This window comes from Ictalurus punctatus, chromosome 16 (genome assembly GCF_001660625.3).
Source record: "Ictalurus punctatus breed USDA103 chromosome 16, Coco_2.0, whole genome shotgun sequence".
In the NCBI taxonomy this organism is placed as follows: Eukaryota; Metazoa; Chordata; class Actinopteri; order Siluriformes; family Ictaluridae; genus Ictalurus; species Ictalurus punctatus.
The window spans coordinates 25,624,437-25,639,525 of NC_030431.2; the positions used below are offsets into that span (position 1 = coordinate 25,624,437).

The window sequence follows — 15,089 nt, forward strand, 5'->3', positions numbered from 1 at the left end:
TTCTAGTTCAGTTCCAGGTCCAGGAACTGGTCAGTCGGTAATGTGTTATGTCTTACTGGTTTTTGCATTAATATCACAATTAATGGTGTTAATGGTGTTTGACGGTTTATAATGAGATTGGAATGTTGTGTTGTAATGGTGGTTAACGGAATATTTACCTCTATCTATTAACAGTCGGCGCACGGTGGCTTAATGGTTAGCATGTTCGCCTCACACCTCCCCGTGATGTGGGGGGTTTCCTCCGGGTACTCCGGTTTCCTCCCCCAGTCCAAAGACATGCATGGTAGGCTGATGGGCGTGTCCAAAGTGTCTATAGTGTATGAATGGGTGTGTGAATGTGTATGTGATTGTGGATTGGCACCCTGTCCAGGGTGTACCCCGCCTTGCGCCCCATGCTCCCTGGGATAGGCTCCAGGTTCCCCCGTGACCCTTTAGGATAAGCACTATAGAAGATGGATGGCTGGATGGATCTATTAATAGTATAGCATGCAGACCAGAGAAAATTCAGAATGATCAAAGATACTGTACGAACGTGACCGAAGTCCTTTAAGTTCACCATCACACCTCAACCTTCAAATCTTCTAGCATGAGTTTAATCTACCCAGATACTTAGAAATAAACTCAAAATACTTGGCTACGAAACCACAGTAGAAACCTTGAACGGATTCTTTTGCAAAACCAGCGGATATTGAACTTTCATATTTTTAAATATGTACAACAAAAACCATGCTTTTTAACCCCAAAAGGATTTTTATGCTATTAATATCCAAATAAAAAGACCCCATGAACAAAATGCAACCCAATTTTGAGAGGTGCTTCATGTTCTTTACTCATGTATTAAGCCCAGGTCTAGTCTGCGGGGATTTTGGAGCATCCTGTTTACGAGATTAGCGTCAAAGAAAAAACGTGAAGAACAATATCCTTCCCTTATAGCAGTTTAACTGCGATCACTGGACGTAGAGTTGAGTGCAAAGATTTGCATCCTGATGATAGGCGGGTCAGTTATTAGAGAATATTTATATCACATTCAGAAAGAGTGAGGGAAATATATTTTGTCACTATTAATATCTGGTTATACCACAGCACCGTTGATTCTGGATTCTGATTGGTCAGAAGGTGTTGATTCATTTTCTATAAAAGCACAGCTATGACAATAATTCTGGCAGTAATTCAAATCACAAGTTTATATCAAAGCGCTCGCTCTAATACGTTATCGTTTCTATAGTAACGGCTCATTCACAGGGATGTCTGAGACGGATGCTCAACATAATCTATGTTTTCTGAGATGCTCTCTACGGAAGGAGTCTCCAGTGTCAATGCTTTGTAACAGTCTGAGGTAAAGCTGCAGCTGTAAGGGTTCTTCTCTCATGAGAAAGTTCTCAGGACTGTGGAGTTTACGTGTTCCGGTTTTTGCAAGGTTTGTGTGTGTGTGTGTGTGTGTGTGTGTGTGTGTGTGTGTGATTAAATTTAAGAGAGAGAATAAAGAGAGGCTGGTGAAGGAACGGTAACGGAAGCGAGAACAAGAACGAACTTGTTTCATGGATGTTCCACAACACTGACACGCCATTCTTCAATAAATAAAATAATAATAATTTGATAGAATTAAACACTTAGTGACCTTTCGTAACGTTCCTTGCTGAAAAAAATGACAGAAATGCTAATGGTTTCCACTAAAAAATACCGTTACAAACCATCAGCTAACCATTAAAATCATGATCATTACCATTACTGGTCCTTAGTGGTATCCATTAGACATAACATGCCACCAATAGAAGGCAAATCACCAGTAGAGATCCACAGGGACTCTTGGAGTTTCCATAAAAACCATTAAAACCATTATAAATTCTGTGAGGGTCTCTGTAGTTGTTTTTTCAGCAGGACTTGCTCGATCACTCCATCCCGTCGTTGATTATTTCCCTATAACATCACGACACTGACTGTTTTATTGTGTAGCCTACATTTGATCATTTTATGACTTGTCCTAATGCAAGAACGTCTGTGAAACCTTACACATACCGTAATCTACAATAAAAGATCTTACTGCTAAATCTTTGTTGACATTTTGTCCTAAGGGTATCGTTTTTCACACAAAAGTGTTTGTGCGATTGCGTTTACTCTCCCACGGGATTATATATTATATCCTATTATTTTTTTTAGATAAGAACATAAAGGAAACGTTTGTGTTTATATGACTCACTGAACTGATAACTGATTTTAAAAAAAAAAAGCACCTCAGATATGGAAAGTGCTCTCAGTAAACTTGTACACTGTTGTTTGGAAGATGGCTGATTGTTTCCCTAACAACACCATGTTGATGGATTTAAATGAATAACGAATAACGTGTACATGATTATGTTCTACACTCGAATGAGAACGAAATGTCTCATCAAAACAAAACACTTCTTTTTGCGACCTTGTGCGTAAAAACAACAACAACAACAACAACAACAACAACACAACAACAACCTCGCGACAAACTCCCACTCGAGTGTTTTGAACAATGACAGACGTCCTGCGGACCAATCAGATCGCTGGACACGTCCCAGCTTCTCTATTCTCTAAGCTGATTGGTCTGCTTCTGCATGATGGGCGGGACTTTGTTGCCCGGTTTTCCTCTTAATGCTTCCCGCAGTCGCTCTGCTGGACTGAAACTGGATATTTATCCTGCGAAGGTGAGACAATGGAAGTTGAAAAAACACCGGTTTTAACTTTATAAACTCAGAACTTCTGGATATAAAGTCGGGATTTGATTTGTTTCAAGTCGGAGGTTGAAAACAACTCGAAGATTTTGCGAGTTTTAACCGGAGCTGCGTGTATTTTTTGTCTGTTTCGGGTTACTTTTACAGTCAAGGATTTTTCTGTACTTTGCTCTTTTATTTATTTATTTTTTATTATTTTTTTTTTTTTAAGTTTCTAGGTAAGTTTACAGCTTTAATCTCACCTTGGGTTGATATTATACATTTGAAATACTCTACTCATGATATAAAGTTCATTTTAAGAAGTAGTAGTAATAGTAGTACTGGTTATCCTAGGGTCCTTATGCAATGCCATAATGTCGAGTAAAGCACCTTTAACCTAACTCATGTCATCCTGGGGTTTATTGACCATTTTAATATGCTTTATACAACATTCCTAGCTCCTGTATTTTAGTAAACAGTTCTTTGCTTTGATAAGGGGTTCATCCATGGTGTTTTTTTTTTTTTTTGGATTTGTTTTTCTTCTCAAAGCTGTTTTGCTGCAGATGATTTCCAGCCCAGCCGGATGAGTCAGTCATCAGTCAGTCATGATGGGAAATATTTACCCTGGCTTTGTTTTTTAAAACCCGTCCCGTCCCCCTATCCTAAATACCCCTTCGTCCTTTCACACGTCTTTTCTATCAACTTGTTTCGAGATCAGAAAGCAGTGTGGTGGCACCGTGGTGATTGACGTGTGTGCTGTAAGGATACGAGTCGCTCAGCGTCGGTCAGTCCTACCTGGGTAAACCAGGGCAGGTGTATTTTCGAGGTTGTGAAATGGTTTTACTATGTGAAGGCGGTCATGAAGGAGACGGAGATGGTTAATAATCGACAGGGAAGTACTAATAAAGGTGTGCGTCTTGATACTGAATGTAAATGGCAAGCAGTCCACCCTTCCACACACACACACACACACACACCCTTAAGGTCTTCCTACATCGGGAAAAACAACGGGTGATCATCAAGTGTCCTGATTCCGTGAGCCTCTTCCGAGCGTAGCCTCGAATTCTCGTTCTTAACTGACAGGAGCGCAACCCTTCTGGTGTGGTAGCCCGTCCGCCTCGACGCCGTGCGTTCCGAGATGCTTTTCTGCTCACCACGGGTGTAAAGAGTGTTTGACTGAGTTTACCGTCAGCTTCCTGTCAGCTCTAAGAAGTGTTCCTGTTCCTCTCTGTCACGTCAACAACGCGCTTTCACTTTCGGAACTGGGTGTTTTTTTTTTGTCTTTCGCAGCACTCCCTGAAAAATCCCAGGAAATACAACCCACCACAAGAAGTCACCAAAAACAACCCCCACCCCCATTCTGATGTTTGACTTGACACCTGCGTGATTTCACACATGGACAGGTGTACAGGTGTTCCTAATAAAGTGGTGTGTATATCTGAACAGCGACAGCGGTTTGTCGACATTCTTATTTTGTAAATCGTTTCCAGGAAAAAGTTTTTTTGCCAATCAATCAAATGCTCGGTTGGTCCCGCCCATACTTACCTCTCAAAAGTAGCAGCTAGTTAGCATCAAACGTATGTTGTTATTCTCCTTCTTACTCCTTGGAAATTGAATACGTGTGTGTGTGAGTGTGTGTGTGTGTGTGTGTGTGTGTTCATTCCCCAACAACAATCATCTTATCTAGCTACTTAGATTCGGTGTGAGGTCATGCATATCTCGAACACCACTGGCTCGCCGTGTCTGACTTCCTGCTTCGAAAGCGAATACATTGACGTACCGAATCCTTGCTGGGCTTTATTCTAATCCCGTGCCTGCATTAAGAGACGTGCTAGCACGTACAGGAAGCTCAGGCTTTAACACAACCTCAGCATGCTAGAATAGAACGTGTATTGACCGATGTTAATTTGTCCCTCAGGACTCCAGGATGCCCCAGACGACGCCGCTCGCAGCGAAGTTTCCTCAGAACCCGTACGGAGGAGGTCATACTCGCTGCAAACCTGTGGAAGAGAGCTACGGCGGGCTGAGATATCACGACAACAACCTCGTATCCGGATCACTCGAGGCTCTCATACAGCACCTCGTCCCCACTGTGGATTATTCACCTGATGTAAACCTTTATTTCTTTTATACCACAGCAATTTTCCTATGATACAGTTTTCACTTATTAAAGATTTTATCCACCATAGCTACATTTAATATTTGAATATAGTTCCTGTTCCCGTTTATGTCATCGCGGCTATAAACTAAACATAAGGCCAAAAAAACCCCGCATCTTGTCGTTACGGAGAAACCGCGAAAAGCGTGACCTCCTCTGTCCTGAAGATGTCTGCACGCTTAAAGTTACAGCTTTACGTAGCGCTGACACTGGAGACTCCTTCCATCAGCGTTGTACACAAACATTTACTCTCCTTACAGACTGTTTTTTTTAAATCCGCCGCACACGCCCGCTGTGAACGAGCCGTTACTATAGAAACGATATCAGAATGAATATAAACCGTCAGAGCCTCTGTTATCCGCTGAGAACTAATCAACACGTTCTGACCAATCAGAATAGAGAATTCAACAGCGCTGTGGGGTAAGCGGAAAAACTATTTGTTATGATTACGATGCGGTTAAAAATCGGTTCTTAATGCTTATATATTCTAACAAATTTATGTCTTACGGTAATTTATTTATTTTTTTTTACAGCGTGATCATGAAAGCATGAACGAACTTTTCGAAACGGTTTCAAATATCATTATTACGCCGAAAAACAAGTCACTGATTGGACAGGGAAATCCGTTTTTATTTTTGTTTGTTGATATATATATATATATATATATTTTTTTTATTATTTACCTTGTTTTCATTATTGATTACAAAGCATTGATTTTTTTTTTTTAATAGTTTTTGCTACTTTACCTTTTATTAGTGTATTGTAGTGCTTAACATATTTATAGTTAAGCACAGTTACGATTTCAGGTTGTTGTTGTTGTTGTTGTTGTTGTTGTTGTTGCTATCTTTAACCTTACGTGTTTAACACGTTGCACAATTCTTGCCGTATTTCAGAGGTCGTACATCTTCACCTTCCTGCTGAATTCCCGTCTCTTCCTGCATCCGTTCGAGCTCATGTCCAGAGTGTGTTACTTGTGTGTGGAGCACCACCGAGTCGGCGACCCTCAGGTCGATAAGGTAAAAAATATCGCGCGCTCGCGCTATCCACAACAAGCCGCTATCGGTGTTATTACATAAATATAACCGGTGCATAAATATGCGCATGTTTATTTCCACACTCTTCCACTGACGAATGTGCCCGTGAGAATTTCTGTTGAAATCATCATCGATATAATAATTATTATAGTAATATTTTGAGCGTAATTTGATGGCAATTATATATAATATCGACCTCGATCTAACTGCAGATTCATTCGAAAGAAATGAGGGAAATTTCTGTTCATGAAGCATTAAATATTGTGAATAATATCCAGAAATGACGTTATTAAACTAGATTGTCTAATATTTTAATATTCAGATTGTATGAAAAAGCGTTCCTGGACACAAACCCTTGATTTACGTACACACTAAAGACGGCGTGAAATGTAAAGCGTGTTTCCGAGTGGTAACGGCATAATTATGTGGGCGGGGCTTTGGCTTTGTTTGTCAGAATTTGATTGGCTTACGGCTTATAATAACAACTAAAAAAATATAGTATATTTATATAATAATGGAAAAAAAAAATATATATTTTCTCGGACATTCCAAAGCATTAATCGTAGCTATAAATGGATAAAAAGTATTATGCGTTGTCCGTTAAATAAAAACTAAAAAAACCGTAATCACTGGCAGTTTTCCCATTGTTGGGAGGTATAAGAGGAATAAAGCTAATCTAACGCCACTTTATAACACATTTCAGGGGTGTGTTTTTTTTTGTTGTTGTTGTTGTTTTTTTAAACTTTCTTTTCTATGTTCTGTTTATAAAACCACTTCCTGTTTTGCTCGTAACAGAAACGGATCCGTGACATCGCGCCGAAGATCGTGCAGCTTCTCACCGAGTGGACGGAGACGTTTCCGTACGACTTCCGGGACGAGCGCATGATGCGCAGCCTGAAAGAGATGACGCACCGGCTGGCGTTCGGGGATGAGGTCAGCACCGCCTCTTTCATTTCTAAAACTTCTAAAGATGATGTCATCATTGCAGGAGAATGATGACATCGTTGCCTTTTTAAGCAGACGTGAAATCCAGCACTCTCTCTTTCTTTCTTTCTTTCTTTCTTTCTTTCTAAGACTGTTGCTTAGCAACGCAGCCAGTCAGACGTCTGTGTTCTCGTGCGTTAGACTCGAGAGGACAGCGGTTTTATCTGAGAGCGAACGAGACGCACGAACAGTGGTGTGAAGAGATGACGCTGGTGCTGGTGGACACGAGGGTTTGGTCGCATGCGAGCTGGGGGATAAAACGCAGGAAACGTTTCGGAAGTGTAATGTTGTAAGGGTGGGCGGTACGGCAAAAATATCAAATATATCGCGGTATTTTCCCGATACGAAAAATGTTCTCGTACGTTATCGTTTCTATAGTAACCGTTGATGTGGTGAAGTTTTCTACAAGGAGAATAAAGGTTTATTTTACATTTAACGCCTCTAACATGGCAAGCAGCTTTTTGTTTTTGTTTGTTTATAAACATCGAGAGAGAGAATGAAGAGATGCTGGTGAGGGAACGAGCGTTTATAGCTGCTATAACGTAAGCGAGAACAGGAACTGACGCGTCTTACGGACGTTCTGTAACATTAAATGTAGCTCTAAACAGAAAATTGTCATTGTTGCAGAACTGCCGCGGTATAAGAGGAATAAAATACCTCGGGACGTGGCGTTAAAGGGAAATGATCGGCGTTAGGGTGCTAACGATTATTTTCCTGTAACAGTCAGGCCCCAGGTGTTTTATTTCGTACTCCTGTCATATCAGAACTCTCGGATCAAGCGTCCTCACTCACATAAATGAAGCTCCTCACTTCGATGTCGCTCCCGATGTTTCGTAGTTGTCTCGGAGAGCGATGCAGCGTCTGATCCAGCGACTCCTGCGCAAACTCACCATCCTGGGACAGTACGAGGAGTCTCTGGTGACGTCCAGCACGGCGGTCACGGCGTCATCGGCGACGGCGGCGGAGAAACCGTCCGCTCTGAAGGCGAAGCAGCACGTGCGGAGGGAGGAGTGTATTCTGAACGTGTGCGACGACCCGTTCATCCTCGCTCAGCAGCTCACGCATATCGAGATGGTGAGTGTGTGTGTGTGTGTGTGTGTGTGGGGGGGGGGGGGGGGTGTATTCACATAGTGTCAGATACTGATACTCATGCAGGTATTATGGGATGGCATGCTAACGTTCGCTTAATATTGATGCAAACCTGCATAATCGAGCTATACTATACAGCGGTAACACTAACGGGACAAAATCTACATTGCGCTGTAAAAAGGTTTACAAAGTTACTATAGAAACCGTAGCGTATTAGAAGATAACAAAGATTTGCGACTTTCTGACCAATCAGAACGAAGGATTCTGATGGTTCTGTTGTGTTTGGCGTACAGGAGAGACTGGGATACATCGGCCCCGAGGAGTTCGTCCAGGCATTCGTTCAGAAAAGACCTGCTGATAACCATAAGGTGAGGGGTTTTTTTTTTTTTTTCCCTCTCCGCACATGGATTCAGTAAAAAACAACAACAAAACAAACCTCTAAACGAGCGCGAGTGACTCAGCGAGTCTTTAACGATCTCGGCGTGACTTTTTAGATCAGGTGACTCGGCTCCAGAAGGAGCGAAAACAAGGGGCGTAAACAACAAATTAACGTAGTTGTTTAGGTTATTTAATCAGAGGTGCGTCATTATGGGAATTTTGGATGCGTGCAGATTTGTGTGTGAAACATTTGTCATGCGGATATTAAATAGAAACCTCCGGAGTACATTCTTAGCTTAACTCTATCCACCTGGGGTTTCTTTATAAATCTCGGTATAACCTTTTTCTTTTTTTTTTTTTTAGTTTTGCGGATAAACAAGTTATCTGGAATCAAATTAACGATGTCCGCCAAGTCGCGACCGCATCCGAGTGAAAATGACGGAGATATCACTTTACTGCGTAGTGATGCGAGTCGGATGATAATTTTATGTGTTTGTATTTCATTTTCTTTCTTCTGTTCAGTATTTATTTATTTATTTATTTATTCGATCGATTCGTCCCTTCGTTTTAGACAGTGTCTCCTGACGTGATTGTGATATTACTGTGAAACAAACTGAAATTGTTGTTTGTTTGTTTGTTTATTTTTTCCCCCCCTCCTCCCCCAGAGTTTTTTCAGCAAAAGGAGAGTCAGTAATCTTGAAGCCTACGTTGAGTGGTTTAACCGGCTGAGTTACCTGGTGGCCACAGAAATCTGCTTGGTGAGCATTTTTGTGTGAAAAACATCACGAATAAGACGTGGTGTTAATCTGGTTTTCGCCGAAATGAGTTCACGGCATCATTTCTCAGAAATCTCCACCTCCTTTTTTTTGTCTCCGCTGTTATTGACGCTGTGGCGCCCCCTGCTGTGTGTGTGTGTATATATGCGCGTGTGCATGGTTTAGCCAGTGAAGAAGAAGCACCGAGCTCGAGTGTTGGAGTTTTTCATCGACGTGGCTCGGGAATGCTTCAACATCGGCAACTTTAACTCCTTAATGGCTATAATCAGTGAGTGATGCTATATTACGTTATTCTTTTGAAGCTTATAAACATGCAATAAAACCTGTGTAAAAAAAAAAAACTATATTCGACTGGATTTATTCTCACAGCCGGGATGAACGTGAGTCCCGTGTCCAGGCTGAAGAAAACCTGGGGCAAAGTCAACATGGACAAGTTCGAGATCCTGGAGGTGAGACGCCATTTTGTGTTCTGAATTGCAAGTACAGATTGGATCATTGTTGTTGTTGTTGTTGTTGTTGTTGTTTTTTTATTAATCTTACATTTGGTGTGTTTTTGTTATTGTAGCATCAAATGGATCCGTCCAACAACTTCTACAGCTACCGTACTGCACTGCGAGGAGCCACTCAGAGGTCAGCTACGGCTCACACCGCCAGAGAAAAGGTAGGGTTACTCATTAAACAGGGTTTAACTAATACACACACACACACACACACACACACTCAGGATTACTAGTGGAGTTTCGGGGACAGGTTTCGAAATGAGGAATACTGCAGAGGTGTTTCAATGGGAATGGCATTTAGGGCTGGGCGATATTATGATATAATATCAATATTGTGATAAATGATGTCATTGTGGATGTCGTGATTTTTTTTTTTTCTTCCACCTTTCAGTGTTAAATATTTGTTTAATGAATAAAAAGGTGCGTTTTTTTTTTTTTTTTTTAATATAAAAGGGAAGCACTACCGTATCGCTGAGGGTGGTGACGGATGCAAGTGCCGTTCAAAGCTTTATTTAAAGAGACAGGCAGACAAAATCCAAATCAATATGCAAAAAACAGTCGAGAACAGGCGTGGGTCGGGGGATGTACAGACGGACGTAAACCGGGCGTAGACGAGGAAACGGGGGCAGGATCAAAAACATGAAGTGAGGAACCAAGATCAAAGGCTTGGTATGGCTCAGGCGGCAAATACTGAAGTTCGATACGTCACGACGTGACGATGAAACATCACCACCGGGAATCACCGGGAATAACGCAGAACGGCTGAGACACAAGGGACAAGCAGTAACGTTACAAGGGCGGTGACGGGACAGGAACCAAAACAAAACACACGTCAAAACGAAACAAAGCGAAAACTCAGAAATGCACGCTGTGGCGCTACGGGCCGGTGAGCGCGCTGCTCGCTCAGCGAGGGGAAATCTCTGACAAGATTTCAATTTTCGTTTATCATACAAATGCCTCTATTAATTACGTATAATAATAATAATAATAATAATAATAATAATGAGACCAGCCGAGATTAGCCAAGAACGAGTCACAACCGAGTCTTAAGGGGGTCAAGGCCAAGTCAGTACTGAGTCCAAATTAAAGTAAGATTGAGTTGAGATCGCGACAGGAAGCACTGAATCCTTTTTTGGGTCCAAGCGTTTACTCTCCGTTCTCCTGCGCACTTTTGGAACGTCCAAAAGCACCGAGATAAATAATAGAGGCACTATAGCACCACGACACCGTCTTCGCTACTGAATAAAATCAACGAAAGCGCTGTTTTGCGTACCAGTCTTCTGGATTTTCTCGAAATTCTAAACACTTTTGAAGGTAAGGACAGAGTTTTCGATTTTACGGTTCAGCTATGAATCCAGATGGTCAGAGATGTTTTGGCTCTCACATGCCATCTAGTGGGCGTTGCTTTAAATACTCGAGATGTACATGAGATGGACAATGCTGCTCGTGTTGCCGCCTAGCTGGCTTTATTCGTTGGCGTTCCCGTCGATTAGGTTGTTTTTTTAAAGTGAGAAAAGACGACACAAATATTATTTATTACAAACTTCTGGTCAGGACCATGACCATATTTACCAAGACCAGTACTCGGTTAATATTGCGAATAAGTGTTGAAGCATGTATCTTAATCTACTTCCTGTCATCTCTCGCTCTCTCTCTTTTTTTTTTTTTTTTTTTTACATTTTCAGATCGTTATTCCATTCTTCAGCTTGTTCATTAAGGACCTCTACTTCCTTAACGAGGGCTGCGCCAGTCGACTGCCCAATGGGCACATCAACTTTGAGGTGAGTCCACAAATCCTTTATATAATAATTTTTTTTTTTTTTTTTAAATAATTGTTTTATTGTCTGATTTGAGCAGTTCATGACCTGTTTTAATTTTCTTTGACAGAAATTCTGGGAGCTGGCCAAGCAAGTGAGTGAGTTTCTGGCATGGAGGCAGGTGATCTGTCCGTTTGAGAGAGACAGGAAAACTCTGCAGTACCTCATCAGCGTGACCGTCTTCACAGAAGACGGTGAGAGTTCCAGAGATAAAGAAGGAAAGAGTAAAGCACTCTGTGTGTCATCAACAAAAGAAAAAAATGATGATGAAGCGCTGTTACTCTCCCTACCACGCAGCTGATTGTATTTTCTTATAACAGCACGTCTTCCGTACTGTTTTATTCTTCTCATACAACAAATTTTTTAAATATTTTGTTGTAGAACGTCCACCGTACAGGTCCCCGTGAATGCGCTGTTACTATAGAAACGATAACGTATTCGAATGAGCGCGTTAACGTAACGATTCTGACCGTTCCAGAGCTCCAGTTGGCCTCTTACGAGAGTGAAGGACCAGAGAACAACCGGGAGAGAGATACACGCCGCTCCCTCAGGTGAGGACTCTCGTACCTTTTAAAAACTTTTTTAAAAAATTAAAAAAGAGGCATAGCTCTGTCTTGATGGCAGATTACTTCTGATTTGGGTAGGAGGCGTGGCTTAAATCTTAAAGGTGGAAATGTTTGCTATCGTTATTAAATACAGAAGTATTTCATGTGCAAGTGGTGTTACGAAGACTACTGAGTACAATGCTAAACTGCTGGCCATGATCTTTCATTATTTGTTAGCTACGTTAGCCTCTGAACGTCGTCCTGATTGATTTCGTTTTGGTGTAAAAAGAACTTTCGCTGGATATCGATGTGTTTGGTCTGTGTTGCAGATCGTCTCTCAGCAGGATGTAGATGCCGATTTCTGGGAGCGTCGGAAGAGCCGGTCCTGACCGAAATGAAATAAAGTGAAACACTGCTCAAAGCGTTTTTGTTTATATGAAAAAAATATATTCATATCATTATTTTCCGCCTCTGCTGAATAATGAGACCGGATTCTCATCACAGCGTCATCTCCGTATTAGAGAAGCATATTCATCTCATCTCATGTACCTCATGTTAAGCAGTTTGTGTAAGCTTAGTGAAGTGTTATAAGCGTTGTAATCTTCTGGATAAACGAAGAGCCCGTCGCTGGCTGACCTCTTCTGTTACACCGTGTAAGCTGTAAAATCTATTCCTATGTTTTGTGTGTATGTTTTGTATGCCATTTTAAATGTTTTGGGGGGGGGGGGGGGGGTTTGTATGGATTTGGTGGCCTCGTGTATATAAACTGAACGTTGCTTTATAAAGAAAATCTAAACATATAATTGTGCATCAGAAGTCGATTTTTTTCAGTGATTTAAATGAAGGTATTTACTTTGTGAAAGGTGACGTTTCGGTTGTGTGTCTAAGTGTAGATACAGTAGTACCTGATGGAGTGATCTGAAATATTGCCATGTAATGGGTATTGCTAGGTCTAGTTGATTTATTTCAGGAAATTAGCCCCACCCATTTTACTTAAGTCAACTGTGTAAACCTTTGAAGATATTTTAGGAATGTCCCAAAACAGGTCTTAGGCTAAATCATTCAGCTAACTCTGATCAGTCATTCGATTTAGATCATCTTTTAAAGGATACCCAATGTGTGTGATGTCATTCGGTCTTGTTTGTCAGTTAGCTACTGGCTGGCTCGCTATTTTTATTTTATAGGCACTGCTTGGCCCACTGTTTCGCTGGGCTTGGCTGGGTCAACATTTTTACAGTCCTGTCTGGGTTGCCATTTTGAAGGCCATGACTGACCAGCTAATTATGCAGACCCTGGCTGGCTCACCATTTCCTAACTGGCTTACCATTTTTTTTTTTTATAGGTCATGTCTGGCTTGCCATTTCTTTTACAGTCCCTGGCTGAATCACTGCTGAATCACTGAATCAATGTCCTAACTGGCTTGCCATTGCCATTTTGTTCAGGCTCTGTCTTGCTTGCATTTTTTTTTTTTACAGGCTCTGACTGGCTCACCATTTTTTTCATCCCCTATCTCTCTTGCCATTTTTGAAATTTTTTTGCATATCCTGGCTGGCTCACCAGTTTTTGCAGTTCATGGCTGGTTTACCATTTTCCCCAGACTCTGACTACCTTGCCATTTTTCCAGGACCTACTTGGCTTGCTATTTTCAGGTCCTGGCTGGCTCGCCAATTACTAGATTATTAGATCATAATGCATAAAATCTACTTCCATAGATTACCAGAAGGTACACAAATGGCATAGATTTACACAGGATGGACTCAAATTCAAGTCCAGAACCAGGTCAGGAACAGGGTTGTCATGGCAATGTGTTCAGTGGTACCAAGAATGTCCGTGCTCATTGATCATTCTGGTCACGCTGCTGTCACCACGTCAGTCTTTTCACTGATCCATCTTGGACTCTTGTGGGAATGTGAAAAGAGAATTAACACCACAAAGAGAATCCGTCTTTCACGTCCACCTGTTTTAGATTGTAAAGAGTGTTTCATTTGAGCAGTGCTGCACTTGTTTTTGGACTAGTTTTTTTTTGGGCTTTTCTTTAACTGCCTGCCATGTGCTGAAACTCAAAGTGGAATTCAAACAAAAATGTCTGTCAGCAGAAATACAGACATAACAATCTTGTAGGTGTTGTATAAAGATACTTTAAGGATACAAAATGCGTAAATTCAAACCTTTATGATAAAGAATGAACACCAGCACCAATTCCTGAGCAGTTCTAGATCTTAGTATGACCTTGGATTGACGGTATCAAAGATAAAGCGTAGGTGCACATCCAGAACAGAATGAACTGTTCAGCTCACTTTCCTCAGTTTCCCCCCTTTTTTAAATCGAGGACACGTTTGCACATGCTTGACGAAGCCAAGTTTTTTTTTTCTTCCTTTCTCACTCCTCTCTTGTGTTGTGCTGAGTCGACTGAAATCCTTAAAGCGTGCTTGAACACAAAAACCTGATTTTTAAGCATTTAACTACATTTAGACGCTCACTGGATGCATTTAGTTGTTTGGGTCAAATATTTTATCATAGTAGTAAATTTTACTACATTTACTAAATGTACAGTTTCCTTTTAAAACAAAGAATTTCTCAAAACTTCTTTATAAAAGTCTATAAAAACTGGTTCGGGGGTGGGGCTTCATATGGCTTTGTGATATCACGAAGTAAATAGCATTGGACCAATCATGTAACAGAGTAGAGGGTTGTATTTTTTTGCTACCCGGAAACTGTGAACCTGTGTGCTGGGCTAGCTATCCGATTAACTTAGCTAATGTTAATCTGTATTTTGACATACAGACGCTGTTCTATAAATAAATCTATAAAAATCCAATTTTTGTCGACTTGTGATTAATACACAGTTAATCTCGGTCGTTTACTAGCAGCCGAATGGTTTGTTTTTGTTATTGGAAAAATCCACCCTGAACGACTTGCATATTAATAATAATTATAATCAATGTGTCATCATCAATTGTACAAAAGATTTATTTTTTGTACAAAACATCTCACACTTCTGACAGGAATAACGTAGGTACCCCACCAACCAACAAATTAGCAGCAGAATCACACAGAAACACAGCAGAAATATTTCAATAGAAGCATATTTAATGTGTTTCAGGGTGAAGTTTAAGTTTAACGTTACTGA

General features: G+C 41.0%; 1 protein-coding gene across 4 annotated transcripts; it reads left to right on the forward strand.

Annotated features, from left to right (window-relative positions):
- Positions 1 to 2,636: 2,636 nt before the first annotated feature.
- On the forward strand, positions 2,637 to 14,777 carry rasgef1bb (RasGEF domain family, member 1Bb). 4 transcript variants are annotated; one of them, XM_017488922.3, is made up of 14 exons: positions 2,637 to 2,917; positions 4,597 to 4,788; positions 5,730 to 5,852; positions 6,666 to 6,803; positions 7,692 to 7,928; positions 8,237 to 8,311; positions 8,987 to 9,079; positions 9,263 to 9,365; positions 9,467 to 9,546; positions 9,663 to 9,758; positions 11,283 to 11,378; positions 11,485 to 11,608; positions 11,893 to 11,965; positions 12,289 to 14,777. In XM_017488922.3, the coding sequence occupies exons 2-14, from the start codon at positions 4,606 to 4,608 to the stop codon at positions 12,308 to 12,310; spliced, it is 1,443 nt and encodes a 480-aa protein (XP_017344411.1). In that variant the 5' UTR covers positions 2,637 to 2,917; positions 4,597 to 4,605; the 3' UTR covers positions 12,311 to 14,777. The 4 variants fall into 4 exon arrangements, with proteins under 4 accessions (XP_017344411.1, XP_017344412.3, XP_053542681.1 ...); XM_017488923.3 differs by having other exon boundaries at positions 2,654 to 2,672; XM_017488921.3 differs by lacking the exon at positions 2,637 to 2,917 and adding an exon at positions 3,634 to 4,106.
- The last annotated feature ends 312 nt before the right edge of the window (positions 14,778 to 15,089 follow it).